The sequence below is a fragment of the Lipotes vexillifer genome, unplaced genomic scaffold, assembly GCF_000442215.2.
Source record: "Lipotes vexillifer unplaced genomic scaffold, Lipotes_vexillifer_v1.1 scaffold489, whole genome shotgun sequence".
In the NCBI taxonomy this organism is placed as follows: Eukaryota; Metazoa; Chordata; class Mammalia; order Artiodactyla; family Lipotidae; genus Lipotes; species Lipotes vexillifer.
In genome coordinates, this window is record NW_006790533.1 from 969,294 (window position 1) to 986,626 (window position 17,333).

Genomic DNA, 17,333 nt, shown 5'->3' on the forward strand with positions numbered 1-17,333 from the left:
TTCTGATTCATAACTTGTGCCATGTTACACAGTCCTTAAACCATCTCTGACTGCTCTGTAACTAAATTCCTTTACAAAATTATCACCCTTAATCATTCCCTTCTTTTTTTAGATCTCCAGAAATATTTAAACAATGCGGGAGAAGCCTTTATCCTAATAGGTAAATGCAATATAGCGAAATTGCATCAGAAATCCTCTCACTTAGAATAGCCGGCTCATTTATTAGCGTATTAACATTTTTTTTCTTTTTTTTTTTTTTTGCGGTACGCGGGCCTCTCACTGTTGTGGCCTCTCCCGTTGCGGAGCACAGGCTCCGGACGCGCAGGCTCAGCGGCCATGGCTCACGGGCCTACCCGCTCCGCGGCATGTGGGATCTTCCCGGACCGGGGCACGAACCCGTGTCCCCTGCATCGGCAGGCGGACTCTCAACCACTGTGCCACCAGGGAAGCCCCGTATTAGCATTTTTTAAAAATTTGATCACAAATTATGGCAAAGTTTCTTGGAAGCGTTATAGCAAATATACCAATGTAAGATGCAGACTGTGAGAGTTACCATTAAAAACCCACCACCACCATAAATTTCCTTTCTGAACACTGGCTGATAGGGATATTCAGAAAACCAAGCGAAAGTATACAAACACAGTGTTTCATCTCCAGTCTGCTCTCTGATCGATAACGTGTAAACATATAAAGATTGATTGTCTCATGGTAGGTAAATTCCTCAGCTCAAAATTGTCAATTGAAGGGAACTTAATCAAAGCCAATCACTTTTCAGAGTAGTAAGTATAATTCTAAATACATTTTTTCGATTATAGTAACCAGTACTAATATTATTAGAGGTTTTAATGTCCTGGGGAATTTGCCATGCCAGAAAAACATATTCCTTTCTGAACTGGAATTCTTGCTGCTTTCTCCTTTTTTCAGTTTATCTGGTAATGGGATTAGATATCTCCAAATTCCTCAATCTGCACTTTCTGTTTGAAAGTTGGATAAGACTTAAGAGAAGTAAGAATTAGAGATGGGAATATTTAGGAGGGGAATATTTAGGGGGTGTGGAGCTGAGTTTCCTTCTAGGGTATCTGGAGATGTTTTAAATTATGAATCATAGACTGTTGTGGCTGGAAGAGTCCTAAAATATTGTGTCTTCTAATTTCTCAGTGTTAGAGGGACAAAATCGAGGTCTGTTTTATGAGAGGACTCTCCTACAGATCATCTGAGAACCAGGGTCTAGAATAATTCCATGTATAGTTACATCCCTCCTTTTCACGTTAAAGCTTTCACAGCCTCCAGAGGCATGGTATGGATGAGTGTGGGTACAGAAAGCCACAAGATAAATATGCTCCCTTTCCTTGAGTTCTATTTTGAATTTAAAACTTGGGGACAGTCTTTTGGAGTTTTATGTTCTTTAAAATATCTATGTGAGCAAATTATATTCTTTGAAATATGTATGCCAGCAAAGTAAATAGTCTTCGATTTTTCCAGGTTGCATAATATTGTGTTTGTTGGCAAATGTACAGAGAGCTGCCAATTTTTATGGTCAGAATCTATTTAGAAATTTTGGTAATTTTGTATTGTCTTAAAACAGGATATTATTATCATTGCGACTACAGAATATACTATTGTTTCCAGAATGTCTGATTCCTCAGTAAATGTTTTGCAACTCACAAAAGAACTTAAAAAGTTAAACAAAACTTTCATCTTCTGAATTAGCATGGGTTTCAAAATTTTTAATGGTGTACAGATTTAAAATTGTAACTCATAGTTGCATTTCATTAAATATTTTGATTGAAACACATATAATGACTGCCCTTAATGCTATTGCCTATGAAAGTGAATTTCCCATAACAAGGTCAAAATTGATAATTTAAATATAACTTAAATTGAAATCGTTTTACATTGTTTCTTGGTTGTTGTTGCAGATAGGAAGTTTAAAACATCTAGTGAAAATGCAAAAGTAAATGAAAATTGATAATAATCTGAAATTAAGTTTGTGGTTAAAAAAAATTTCCCAGAGCTCAGTATAAATCTGACAGCAGAGATGAGGATAAGGGCTCACAGTTAATATAATAATACTTAATGTGCACCAGGTACTAATCCCAGCAGAAGCACAAGGAAGATATTATTATTATCATCCCCATTTACTAACAGCAACATTGTCATCACAAATAGTGAATGGTGGTTAATTAGCACTAGCAAATCTAAAAATCTTGATATTTAGGTAAAAATGAGCTCATTAATTTGAAGATGCCCCATCATATTTGTGAGGGAACGACTTGAACAATACTGCATGATCATTTCTTGAAACTATATATATATGTATATATATACATATATATAAATCTAGTCTATCTCTCTGGAAAAATACAGTGAATTCAATTTGTAAAACCTACCCTCACTGAATCTAATAAATGACTCAAAATAACTTTTAAAAAGAAAGAAAAAATTATAGGGAATAAAAGAGCAGACTTTAAGTTCAAGGAGTGGGGAAAAAATATGTAACTTCAACCATACAAGTTATAAAGTGTTGTCAAGGAACAGAAAGTGTCAGTTATCTCCCTGTTATTTTTCAGCCACTCCAAAATGAACTGAGTGAGTGTGTGCTGGCATGGGTAGAGTTGTCGGAAAGGAAGGGAAGAGCAGGGGTGGTGGAAAAGGGAACAAGAGGCTTATGCCTCTCTAGAGAAATAACCCTTTTTATTACTAACAATGATGGGTCTACGTAGACCTTAACTACTTGAGCTTTCTATTTTATTCTCTGGACAAGGGGGAAGGCTGAAAAGACAGTTATTGAACAGAATGTTGTGTGTCCAAGCATAATTGGCCACTTAAGAGAATGGAGAAAAATTGAAGGAAAGGGGACAAAAAGCAAGACAAGAACCACCGAGGTACCGTTAGGTCTGGGGAAACACACATAGAAAACAACCTGAAGTACCGATTTCCCTCTTTCATAGCCCATTGTGTCTGGTACAAAGGAGGTTGGCGTCTGAGTAGAGGGCATAAAGCTCTGAAAAGCACAGTAACGGCCCAAAATTGTTCTCTCAGACTGAAGAGGATGACCAGCGGAGTCACAGGGGACTCTTCCTGACTTGAAGTAATGATCTAAAACCCGAGGGCAGTGCCCCATGAGAAGTCATTGAAATAGTCTCCGTGTTTCCCCCCGTAACTCTCTTGCCCCTCTCACTCCATAGCACTTGGATGGACAAACCGTAACCCTAGTTAATTTTAACTCTCCCCCTGCTTTAGAGCTGACTAGCCTTCCATGTGGCCTGACAGTCATGCCCCATTTCCCTTGTCCATTCACTTCTGCTGTCTTTTCAACACCTCACACCTCTCCTCAAATCGCCACCTTTTCCTTTGTCCTCTTTGCTTAGCTCATGGCCTTTCTTTCTCCTCCATTGACTAAAGTAATCAGAGGAAAACTTTACACACACCAACTAGACATCTACTTCCCCCATCACATGAATCCATATATTGTCCCATCTCACTTAGGTAAACTGTCCATGCCCTGCACCCTAAGCCAGACCTTCTTACTTCCTGCTGTGAATGAGATTGTGTTCTTTCTTATCCACTTAAGGACACCATTTTAGTGGCTTTCCCTTCTTTTCCCTTCATTTTCAATTCTTCCCTGTCTACTGGATCATTTCTATCAGCATGCTGTTTTCTTTTTTCTCCTCTTAAAAAATTATCTTGAGTCCACTTCCTGCAGTCCAGCTACTGCTCCAAATTCTTCACTTCCATTTGTAGCAAATCTTTTTGAATGACTTGCCTCTGTTTGCTGCCTCCCACCCCTCCCATCTTATTTTCTCTTAACTCACTGTGATAGAGCTTTTGTCTCAGCACTAAACTGAAACAGTTCTTGACAGGACACGAATGACCTTCTTCTTGCTAAATCCAGTGATCAGTTCTGCCCCTCATCTTACTTGACATTATGTGACACTGAATTCATGCCACTTGCTTCTCCTGGTTTTCTTGCTATTTCACTCAGTACTCATTCTTAGTCTCCTTGCATGTTCCCCCTCTTTTCCTGATGTCTGAAATTCAGAGTGTTCCATGTCTCAGTCCTTGGTATCTTTTCTACATTTATTCTCTATGTGATATCATCCAGCTCTGGATTTAAACATCATTTATACAAATAACACTCAAAGTTAGTTTTTTAGCTCACACCCTCTTCTGAGTTCCACACTTATGTATAATTGCTTCCTTGATTGCTACACTTGGATGTCTAATAGATTTCTCAATTGTAAAATCCCTAACACTAAAGTTGAGAACTCTCCATCCCAAGCCTGCTCCCTCTGTAGTGTTCCCCATTCCTCTTTATCCAGTTCTTCAAACATAAAACCTTGGGACCCTCTTGACTCTTCACTTTCACAACCCATATCCAATCCATCAGGAACCCCTTTTGGCTCTGCTTTCAAAATAATCTGTCAAAATAAAAAAAAAAAAAAATTAAAAAAAAAAAAGAAGGAGACTTCCCTGGTGGCACAGTGGTTTAAGAATCTGCCTGCCCAATGCAGGGGACATGGGTTTGATCCTTGGTCCAGGAAGATCCCACATGCTGTGGAGCAACTAAGACCGTCAGCTACAGCTACTGAGCCTGAGCTCTAGAGCCCATGAGCCACAACTACTGAAGCCCGCGCACCTAGAGCCTGTGCTCCTCAACAAGAGAAGCCTCCTCAATGAGAAGCCCACGCACCGCAACTAGAGAAAGCCAGCGTGCAGCAACGAAGACCCAATGCAGCCAAAAGTAAATAAATAAATAAAAATTATTAATAGTAATAATAAAAAATAATCTCCTGCTCCATCACTAATACCTTCAAGCAAAGTCGTATCTCTAGACTGCATTAATATAGTAATTCCATAATTATTTTCCTGCTTTTATCCTTGTCTTCTGCAGTCTGTATTCAATACGGTAGAGTGCTCCTTTAAAAAAATATTTTGAAGTAATGATAGATTCACAGAAACTTACCAAAACATATGTACAGGAGGCCCCATGTACCAGCTGCAGATGGTTATATCTTACATAAATATGGTTCATAAAATTCTATCAAAACACTGGTATAATGCACAAAGCTTATTCAGATTTCATTAGTTTTATGTGAACAGAGAGCTTCTTTTAAAACATAAATTAGATTCAGTGTTTTGCCCAAATCTCGCCTTTTCACAAAAGTCTACTCTAACCTTGTTGTTTAAAATCACAAACTGTCCTGCAAGCTGATAATCCCTTTTACCTCGTACTATTTTTCCATAATAGGTGAAATCTTTTAACATTTATGTATTATGTTTATTTTCTATCTTCTTGCACTAGGCTGTAAACCACGTGAGATTCTGGTTTTGTGCAATAATATATTCCAGGTACTTAGAATAATAGTTGTTTTAAACTCAGTGCATGCCTCTCAAATATTTGAGAGAATAATTGCACACTTGCAGCTGGGGCTTTTGTTTATGTCCTTTATCTTTATTTGTTTTGAAAGACTTGTTCTTTCTCCCTAGAGTATATAAAATTTTATGTTTATTAGTTCATTAACTACTGCTCATATGAGTCCAATGTTATCATCTCTTCACAACTCCACATTCATGATGTCATATTGAAGGCTTGAAATGGCCATGATGGGAATATTTATAAGAGCTAAATCAGCAAACATTTCAAGTCAGCACTCTGTACCATCAGCAGTTGTTAAACATTTGCCAGCACTCCACTGAATCTAACCAGTCAATTCAGCCACCAATTAAAATTTTTTTTTAATTAATTAATTTATTTATCTTTGGCTACATTGGGTCTTTGTTGCTGTGTGCGGGCTTTCTCTAGTTGCGGCGAGAGGGGGATACTCTTCATTGCAGTGCACGGGCTTCTCATTGCGGAGGCTTCTCTTGTCGTGGAGCATGGGCTCTAGGTGCACGGGCTTCAGTAGTTGTGGCACACAGGCTCAGTAGTTGTGGCTCGCGGGCTCTTGAGCGCAGGCTCAGTAGTTGTGGCGCTCGGGCTTAGTTGCTCGGTGGCATGTGGGATCTTCCCGGACTAGGGCTTGAACCCGTGTCCCCTGCATTGGCAGGCGGATTCTTAACCACTGCACCATCAGGCAAGTCCTAAAATTCTTAATTAAAATTGTTTTCCATATCAACTTTTTGTTATTGTGTAGATGAGTGGCTCAAATGAGAGCATAATTTTCCTGGTGAATTTCCTATACATTACAATATGTATGCAATATAAATTATTTCACGGGTTCTTAGGACAGTGTCCAGCTGGCTTAGGTTTATTAACAAAATTCTCAGATATTTTGTTTATCTAAGATTCACTCCTACAGATATTTTGTCCAAGGCATTGCAGTAGATGCACACATCAAAAGGTTAAGCATAGGTAGATGAAGAAGGGAAAAAATAATAGCAAACGCATAAAAGTGTTTTAAGGACTAGTCATTTAAGAGTATTATCAACAAATAATGATATTAAAAGGAGAAAGAAGATTTTTCATGGTCTCAGATGAAGTTATTCTGGAGTTAAATAGTTGTCTTTCCAGGTAAATAGACATAGCTACTGCAATGTGTATAGCCCTTTTCTGGAAGATATTATGGCCATTGTCTTTTCAAGTTAACAGTGATCCCAAGAACTTGCAAGAATATGTGGAGAGGAGACTTATACTAAGAACACCTTAAGAGCTTATTTTACATCTTTTCCTAGTGTAGTTGTATCATTAGAATATTCTTCTTAGGGTGTATTTTAAAATCCAAGTGTATAGATTTCAACTAGCATATAAAGTGCTACAGTGTGACTATTTTTTAACAATAGTTACACTTTTTTTTTCAATCTCTTGGTAGTTTCATTAAAGTTTTCACAAGTAGATGTGAACTTCTGTCTCTTGATGACTAGTTCTCCAAATGTTTTATTCTATACTGCTGTAGGTGTTTCTTTTCTGCTGCTGACTATAATTTAAGTAGAACACCTTCTGTATCACCTGAGGAATTGCATTAATAGCAATGTCAACTTCTGGAATTTCAAAATACTATTTTTTTGCCATTGTGACCGGAGGTGAGAGTAGACAAATTTTTATATAAAATGTTCTAATAAGTTTTTGTTTCCCTGATAGAAGCCCATTGAGCAACAACCAGACAAAATATATATACATATATAGGAAAATATAGCAGGAAAAATTTGCTGATTAACTCTGTTTCTTTGTGTATCTTTTTTAAGAATCAGAGCAATGGTTAATTCAACCTTACCTGAATATGAGAATCATGTGAGAAGCTTTTTAAAAATCCTTATGTCTGAGATCCACCCCAGACCAATGCAATCTGTATCACTGTGTTTTGGGCCCAGGCATCAGTATATTTTAAAAATTACTCAGGTGATCGTAAGATGGATCCAGGTTTGAGTACCGCTGGTTTAAAAACAAAACTGTTTGGGTTAGACAGAGATAAAGTTCTTTTGCTAATTTTAAGTACTATATATAGCTAAGGGAAATGTTAATTAGCAAATTTAATTTTGTATTATTTACAGATGGTTCTCAACTTACTTTTTGTTTTAACATCTTTATCAGAGTATAATTGCTTTACAGTGGTGTGTTAGTTTCTGCTTTATAGCAAAGTGAATACATACACATATGTTCCCATATCTCTTCCCTCTTGTGTCTCCCTCCCTCCCACCCTCCCTATCCCACCCCTCCAGGCAGTCACAAAGCACCGAGCTGATCTCCCTGTGCTATGTGTCTGCTTCCCACTAGCTATCTACCTTACGTTTGGTAGTGTATATATGTACATGCCTCTCTCTGGCTTTGTCACACCTTACCCTTCCCCCTCCCTATATCCTCAAGTCCATTCTCTAGTAGGTCTAGTAGGACACAGTCTTTATTCCTGTCTTACCCCTAGGTTCTTCATGACAGTTTTTTTTTTTTTTCTTAAATTCCATATATATGTGTTAGCATATGGTATCTGTCTCTCTCTTTCTGACTTACTTCACTCTGTATGACAGACTCTAGGTCTATCCACCTCATTACAAATAGCCCAATTTCGTTTCTTTTTATGGCTGAGTAATATTCCATTGTATATATGTGCCAAATCTTCTTTATCTGTTCATCCGATGATGGACACTTAGGTTGTTTCCATCTCCGGGGTATTGTAAATAGAGCTGCAATGAACATTTTGGTACATGCCTCTTTTTGAATTATGGTTTTCTCAGGGTATATGCCCAGTAGTGGGATTGCTGGGTCATATGGTAGTTCTGTTTGTAGTTTTGTAAGGAACCCCCATACTGTTCTCCACAGTGGCTGTATCAATTCACATTCCCACCAACAGTGCAAGAGGGTTCCCTTTTCTCCACACCCTCTCCAGCATTTATTGTTTCTAGATTTTTGGATGATGGCCATTCTGACTGGTGTGAGATGATATCTCATTGTTATGATGGGTTAATTTAATGATTTTTTGACTTTATGGTGGTGCAAAAGAAATATATATTCAATAGAAGCTGTACTCTGAATTTTAGATTTTGATCTCTTTCCAGGCCAGCCATATGTAGTACATTACTCTCTCATGGTGCCAGGTAGCAGCAGTAAGCTGTAGCTCTCAGTCAGCCATGGGATTGCAAGGCTTAACAGCCCATGTACTTAGAACCATTCTCTACGCATACAATCATTCTGTTTTTCACCTTCGGTAAATATTCAACAAATTACATGAGATATTCAATACTTTACTATAAAATTGTTTTTGCGTTTGATGATTTTGCGCAGTCGTACGTTAATGTAAATGTTCTTAGCACATCTTCATCAGGCTATGCTATGCTATGATGTTTGCTAGGTTGGGTATACTCGATGCGGTTTTTTTTTCGCGGTACGCGGGCCTCTCACTGCTGTGGCCTCTCCCGTTGCGGAGCACAGGCTCCGGACGCGCAGGCTCAGCGGCCATGGCTCACGGGCCCAGCCGCTCCGCGGCATGTGGGATCTTCCCGGACCGGGGCACGGATCCGTGTGCCCTGCATTGGCAGGCACCACTGCGCCACCAGGGAAGCCCTTCAATGCGTTTTTGAGTTATGGTATTTTCAGCTTATGTTGGGTTTATTAGGACGTTACCCCATCGTAAGTTGAGGAAGATCTGTGCTAATATGTTATGCACATGAATGCTAGTTCAATATTTATATTAGAAAAGTCTTTTCTTTAAAACAGTTGCATCTAACACAACCCTACTACTACAGGGTTAAAACAGCCACTGCAAAGATGCTTCTGACTGGGCATAGGAAAGATTTCTAGGCCACAAATATCCTTTGTGATAAGGGGGAAAAAGTCTCTGCTAGGGAGTCTAGATTTTGAAGGAAACTTTTGAAATCACTCAGTTAAGAGAAGTAAAAGATGACTTTTCCATGGTCCCATGTAACATGAAGATTAAAGGCATTGGTGGCCTCTCTCAAGTTGTCAAAACTCTCAGTTTTCCCTGGAAACCCAATGTCCTCATTGAAACAGGGACCCATGGCACTGTTTACTTTGGCAGATAAAGGACAAGATTATTGGGCTTCCCTGGTGGCGCAGTGGTTGAAAGTCCGCCTGCCGATGCAGGGGACACGGGTTCGTGCCCCGGTCCGGGAAGATCCCACATGCTGCGGGGCAGCTGGGCCCGTGAGCCATGGCCATTGAGCCTGTGTGTCCGGAGCCTGTGCCACGCAACGCGAGAGGTCACAACAGCGAGAGGCTCATGTACCGCAAAAAAAAAAATTAAAAAAAAGAACAAGATTATTAATCTACAGTTCTTTAAAGACGTGTTATTTTTAAAAATGACAAATGAATTTTATAAGTCTGATAGTCTTGTTGTTAATCATTGGACTAGAATAATCTTCTCATAGCGGCTATGACTGTTATTTGGGTGGTAAAACTACTGGCTGCCACCATCATGTGTCCCCAGGGTGAGACACTGGGGACTTGCCTTTCCAAAAGGCTCTTCAAGATCAGTAGATGGGTCCGATCCAGGCTCCTCTCAAATTACTGCCTCTGCCCTGGGTCTCAGAGCATGTGAAGATTTTGCTTTTGCTCTTTAAGAGCAGTGTCTCTGTTTCCTAAAGCCCTTCTATTCTCCTGAATGCCAGTCCCTCTAGCCTTCAAAGCCAGATGTTGGACTTTCTGCTGCAGGGCTCTCGGGCTGGGGAGCTTGTTGTGGGACCCCTCACTCCTTGGGGGAAACCTCTGCAATTGTGATTGCCTTCCAGTTTGTTGTTCTCGACTATACCATATTTCCATCCCTCCCACAGTTTTGTGGTTCCTTCTTTATATCTTTAGTTGTAGAAGATCTTGTCTGCTAGTCTTCAGGTCATTCTCATTATAGTTGCTCTGTAAATAGTTGTAATTTTGCTGTGCCCATGGGAGGCGATGAGCTCAGAATCTTTCTCTCCACTATCTTGACCCCTCCTGTTATATTTCTTGTATATATAGAAGATATATCCTTCATCTGTTAATTTAAGTCTGTAAAAAAGCAAGAGAATATTTCCACGTACTAGAAAAAGAAGTAATAAAATTCTCTGGACTAACTTAACAAAAGTCATAGACTCCAAAGAAGAAGACTTGGCTGTAATGGAAAATTCTATTAGTTCTTTTTCTAACATAAAGAGACCAGATTTATGTCATATACAAGAATTTGGATCACTACCTTAATCTCTTATCTGTGTGATTTTTGAATAAATAATGACTTCTTTAACCTTGATTGTATGTTTTAAATGGGGAGACAGTTTGATGAAGTCATAAGCTAATTTTGAGTTTGAAATGACATAAGATCAGACACTTTGCAATCTCCAAAACACTCTACACATGCAAGCTTTAATTCATAGTGTTAATAGTACTCAGTGCATAAATCGGGTATAGATTCTAAGAGAATTATTATGAGGAGTTCCACACAGGGCAGATTGCTGTCTGCTGTAGTTGAAGGTGGCCCTGAGAAGTTTTGCAGACAAGGTGGCAGGTAAACTATGGTGTATGTTATGCTTGAACTTCATTTGACATTGAAGGGAATGTTGGGCAAAAAGAACATAACGAGAAAAGGAAGGACTCTGGAATCATGAGATACCATGGGAAATGGATGTCTATATATTGAATTGTAAATATGGAAGGCAAAGAAAATAAATATCTGTAGGTACATTTGGATCATATTTTGAGACATCTATGATGCCAGTAGGAGGAGCTTGTGCTTCAATTCAAAGACAAAAGGAAATATTGAATGATGATGATGTGTTTGAAGTCTGTTTAGGATGGAACAAAGGAACAGGAATCTACTGGGCACTAGACACTTTGCTGGACACAGTATTTCAAGGTCTGTATCATTATTCCAATTTTAAGTATTAGAAAAATGAGCCACAGAGAGGTTAAATATATGCCCAGGGACACTCAGCCAAGAGTTCTGGAGCCAAGACTCAAATCCAAATTTATCTGGCTTTAAATCTTTCCATTACTCCATGGGGCCTTTGCAAGTAATCTGACAAACACATGTTCAGTTTTTTGGAATAAAGAAGCAAAGAGGCAGTAAAATCACAAGGGAAGCTTATTCAAGATGCAACAGACACCTAAAGAGATAGGAAGTAAACTAAAAGTGTTCTCTTTTTTTCTGTAGCATTTTTTAGGGCCCATTAGCTTGATTCTTCTATTTTCTAATCATTGCCACATACACTTTTCAATTTATTTTTATGTCAGGATTATATGAAAGGATTCAAATTTTCCTTGAAAATCATGTACACATTCAGAATATTCCTAACTGAACATTTCTGAAATGTAGCTACTTTAACTCTCATGGCATTGGATATTATGTGACTCAGCCAAACATGAGAGGATTCACAGGGAGTGAGTACTTTAGAGGACCTCTGGGACAGCTCATGCACTAGAGCAGGTGCTAGAAAGACAAGCCAAAATGTCCTCTCTCAATCCCCAGGTAGATTTCCTCCATTTCAGCATATATCAAGTGTTTGCTCAACAGAATTACTCCTGCTTTTGGGCTTAGTACCACCTTACGTTTTGGATGATGCTGAGAGTGATGGAAAAGACAACCTAAAATGACCCTGTTCTCTTTGTTGTGGTTAGTAACATTAAATTACTTCCTCGTAAGATGGATATGCCAGTCAGAAGGCAGGAATTGGTATCCAGTGTTCTTCTCTAAGTTTTCTGCCCTAGTAGCCAAGGCAAGCATTGTTGACTCTGGAATTAGCCCTCTATTTCAGAATTGCCTCGTCATGATCCTCCTTTGCTTTCTAGGAGACCCAATAGTTTGTGCTGAGCATCTGTCCTAATCCCTTATCCCAAGGGTTAAAGCAGCTGTTTTAACATGGCTGCCTGGCATTTCAGTTGCCAATCTTTTTTGGAAGCCGGACCTTTGTCCCATTACAAATACATACTAACAGTGAATTGATCTCCCAGTTCACAGCTGCCTGCCTGTCTGGCTTCCTGCTTGGATTTCTCAGCCCAGAATCTGTCACTGTGCTCTCATACTTGAAGTTCCAATATTAGCTCAAATATGACTGAAACTATGTCTTTCACTCAACTACTATCTATTCATCTAGGTGTCACTTCCTTGGTATGTCTTGTACTAGAGAGTAGGTTGGACATAGTTATGCATCCTTTCTTCTCTTTGCTGCCCCAGTGTATTTTTGCTTTTGTTTTTTGGCCAAGCCATGTGGTTTGCGGGACCTTAGTTCCCTTACCAAAGATCAAATCCATGCCCCTTGCAGTGGAAGCACAATGTTCCACCCACTGGGCTTCTGGGAATTCCCACCCAGTGTTGTTTTGGACAGTTGATTATAATCAAAAGTTAGGAATGTTTATGATGATAGGTAATAAGAACAAATCCAGAAAAGCAACTGAGTTACAAAATAAGTGTGTGTTGCTATAAAGTTACATAGAACACAGCAGTAGGTATTTCACAATCCAGTGCAATTTGGGAATCCAAGCAGATATGTAGACAGTTTATATAAGGGAATTCTGTTTAAATAATACAGGGCTAAGGCAAGATATCTGGAACCCTCTGATGTTCCATGTACGATCTCCATCTATAGAAGATTGGCTGGAAAAGTCAAGACTTTAATCTCAGGGAGGTTGGACCCAAAAAGTTTACTGGGACATGAATAGAAGAGCAAGATAAGGCTCCAGGTTCTAAACTGGATTGTGAAGTGGGAATTGGATTGTGGTTAAACTTCAGTTGTCAAGATGTTAAAAATGGAACTTGAGAATTGGAAAAGGAGCAAGTTGAGTTGATGGTGATTCATCTGTATATGAATCAGAGCTTCTTAAATTGTCGCCGACCAAGATCATCACTGAGCCTCAACTCATGGAAAATGCAGTCACAGAAATAGAGATTTTGGCTCTTAATTCATTAATTTATTCCTAGCGGTCTCCCACTAAGAACATTCCAGTGTAAACTATGACCAGTAAACTGTTAAAAAGTGACGTGAATAATTTTGAAGGCTGTTGCTTTCTCCAGGGCATTTATAAATGATTACTGATTGTGTATTCCTATGCGTATGTGAAATGAAAAGCCCATCTTCAGATGGTATCTCTGAAGTTCTGTGGAAGTCCTGTGTATAAGAAACCAAATTTTTCTTCTTCCCCTTCAGTTTTATCATGGAGCCAAGCTATGGTTAAAATAGTCTATTGGGATATATTATTCCAGGATTTACACATCTATATGTGTATGTCTGTATGTATGTACACAAGGGTCTGAATCTACATCTATACACAAGAGGAAGTAAACGGTGTTCTGCTAACTTAGAATAGTGCTTTATCATCCCCAGAGAAGGATTTGGGAGTAAGGAGTCAGCTTCATGTCTCTTTTTAATACAGCACCTGGTCTCTGAAGTAGTGTAAGCTTCTGGCAAGGTTCACATCAAAGCAATTACTGCAATTTGTTGTATTTTAGGAATAGCTGTGATTATTTCAATCCCAATATTTATTGCCATTCTGTTGTTTCAGCTTTGTAATAGATTGAATGCTGTGCAAAAATGAAAATGTGCATTTTCTTCCATAGGGAAACCTTCAATTTAGCAAGAGACACAGAATAATAAATTAACCTTGATCACAGTATTGAAAGTGCTGGCAAGATATATAATGAAAAATATTTATATATAGGAATCTGTACGGGCTTCAAGCACGTTATAGTGCGCGCACACGCGCACACACACACACACACACGCACACACACCCAGAGAATCTCAACAAAAAGACAAACAACCCAGTTGAAAATTGGTCCAGTGGCCAATAAGCACGTGAAGAGGTGTTCAAGATCATTAGTAAATGACTACTCAAGTGCAAATCAAAGTGAAAATTATATCCATAGGATGGCTTTAATTAAAAAACTAAAAAATAACAAGTATTGTCAAAGATATGGAGAAACTGGAACCCTCATACGTTGCTGATAGTAATGTAAAATAGTGCAGCCCTGTGAAAATCTGTTTGGCAGTTCCTCAAAACGTTAAACATAGAATTACCATATGACCCAGCAATTCTCCTCTTAGGCATATAACCAAGAGAACTGAAGCATATATTTGAACAAAAACATGTATACGTTAATGTTCATAGCATCGTTATTCATGGAAACAACTCAAATGCACGTCAGCTGATGAATGAATAAGCAAAATGTGGTATATTCATAAAATGGAATATTTTTTACCTGTAAAGAGGAATGAACTACTGACACATGCTACAACATACATTAACCTTGAAGGCTTTATGCTAAGTGAAAGAAGTCAAGCACAAAGACAATACATTATGTAATTCCATTTGTATGAAAAGTCCAGGGTTTGGGGGTTTCTTTTGGGGATGAAGAAAATGTTCTGGAAATAGATAGTGGTGATGGTTGCACAGCATTGTGAATATACTAATGAAACACTGAATTGTATACTTTAAAATGGTTATTAAAGTGGTAAATTTATGTTGTGTGAATTATCACAATAAAAAAATACAGTCACATACATATAAAACTAAACAGAATTTATGGTATAAAGAAACAAATTTATAAATACAAATGAAAGTATAATTTATAAAATATAGGCATGATGCATTTGATGGGCATCTAAGAGTGAATTTTTTAAGAGTGTTTCAAAAGCTCATTTGTAAATTAGTTTTTTGGGAACTGCAACATGTTTTAGGATGATTCATAAATCACTGAGTCTTAGGGGGTAGGCAGGAAAGATTATATTCAAATGCTAGGAAATAATATCCATGCCCTGTTCCCTAATAGGAAACTAAAAATCTTTTGATTATTTCCCACATTTTAATTTCAAGCTGTTTTTATCACTGTTATTTAAACTGATTGAATATTTAAATGACAGCAGTATTTGTTAGGTGTTGTTTTCCTCTCATTTAAATATATAATTCTGAAATTGAGCTATTTGTAATGAGGTGGATAGACCTAGAGTCTGTCATGCAGAGTGAAGTAAGTCAGAAAGAGAAGGGCAAATACCGTATGCTAACACATATATATGGAATTTAAGAAAAAAAAATGTTATGAAGAAACTAGGGGTAAAACAGGAATAAAGACAAGACCTACTGGAGGACAGACTTGAGGATATGGGGAGGGGGAAGGGTGAGCTGTGATAGGGCGAGAGAGAGACATGAACATATATATACTAACAAACGTAAGGTAGATAGCCAGTGGGAAGCAGCCGCATGGCACAGGGATACCGGCTCGGTGCTTTGTGACTGCCTGGAGGGGTGGGATAGGGAGGGTGAGAGGGAGGGAGACGAAGAGGGAAGAGATATGGGAACATATGTATAACTGATTCACTCTGTTATAAAGCAGAAACTAACACACCATTGTAAAGCAACTATACCCCAATAAAGATGTTAAAAAATAAATAAATAAATATATATATATATATATAATTCCGAGATTTCTTAGTGAAAATTATATTTTGATAACTATGAGAACATTATGTTAGTAGAGTGAATACATATATTTTATTTATATATAATTTTTAAGTCTCATAATATTTGTGTTCTTCCATGACATTATTTCATGCATTAATTCAAGATTTTTTTGTTACCATCTTAATATGATGAAACTCCTGAAAATTAAAAAATTTTTGACAAAACATAATTTAAAATACTTTTCGTAACATATCTAAACTTTTTTCTTAATTGATATAAAATAAGTTGAGCTTTATGTATGTTTAGAAAATTCTCTCTAAAAATGCCTGCAGAATACTAAGATCTATAGTTTGCCTCTGAATGGATTGTATTTTTCTTATTTATTCAGCACGGCTATTATTAGTTAATAGACTGATTCTTGAAAAATGCACTGTGTATTGTTAAGTTCAACAAAGAATACCTATTTTTTTTTAAAAACTCATTAATTTAGAATTTATGTTATCAAAAGAAACAGGGAAGAAGCAAAAAGAAGCAAAAAAAACCCTATTTATTTATTTGCACATTAGTTCATATAATACATAGGCAGTGTCCCCATTCTTGGTCAGAACATAATTTTTCCTGTTTGTTTGTTTGTTTTTTTGGTCCTGCAGTGCAGCTTGTGGGATTTTAGTTCCCTGATCAGGGATTGAACCTGGCCCCAGGCCGTGAAAGCACCAAGTGCTAACCACTGGACTGCCAGGGAGTTCCCCTGTTTCTTTTTTTGTGATTGCCTTTTCCAATTAGATAGCCCTTCAAAAATGGTAAAGAACATTTTGCATGTTTGTCTTAAAATTTAATATCTGGTGATACTTATTTATATTTTAAGAAGTATTTGTTTCTGGACTGGATTATATAACCACAGTAGCATATATAAATAATTTCTGTGTTTTCTGTTTCTTATAGATTCTACAAAGAAATTAAAAGACGTTCTTGAAGAATTCCATGGTAATGGTGTGCTTGCAAAGTATAATCCTGAAGGGGTAAAACCTTTTTTCTTTATTTAAGTTTCATATAGATGTTTGGAGGAGGGATTTCTTAATAAAGAGTCCTTGGAAATAGATATTCATATACAAAATGAAATTCATAATGAAATGCTATTCTGGAAGATACATTAAATGGTATATTACTTTTTTCATCCAAAAACATTTTGCTAATGAAAAGAACGTTTCTATATTGTGTGCTTGGAAGTGTATAGATTATTTATAATACATGCTAGGTTCTTTTCCTAAAAGTCAGGAAACAGTTTTAGATAGAACGGGAGAGAAAGTGTGTCTCACTCTCACTCTATGACATACAGATGTTAACCCCAAATGAACATTGGCATGGGCCAGGCAGTATTCCCTTGACGGAAGAAAGATTCTGTGATGGATATAAGTGGTCTCTTACTTTAAAGAGCAGGCTTGGATACAAAGAGAGGAATTTTTTCTCCTTATCTTGTTTTAGCCTGTTACCAATAAGCTTATGAATCTTTCCCTATAAAAAC

At 37.7% G+C, this 17,333-nt stretch overlaps 1 protein-coding gene across 1 annotated transcript in view; it reads left to right on the top strand.

Annotated features, from left to right (window-relative positions):
• The window catches only part of DGKB (diacylglycerol kinase beta), a 254,154-nt gene that overhangs the window by 87,656 nt on the left and 149,165 nt on the right, over positions 1-17,333 (top strand). Inside the window, exon 2 of the mRNA XM_007463785.1 lies at positions 16,754-16,830. Coding sequence (XP_007463847.1) covers positions 16,754-16,830 — 77 coding nt within the window. The remainder of the gene's footprint in view (positions 1-16,753; positions 16,831-17,333) is intronic.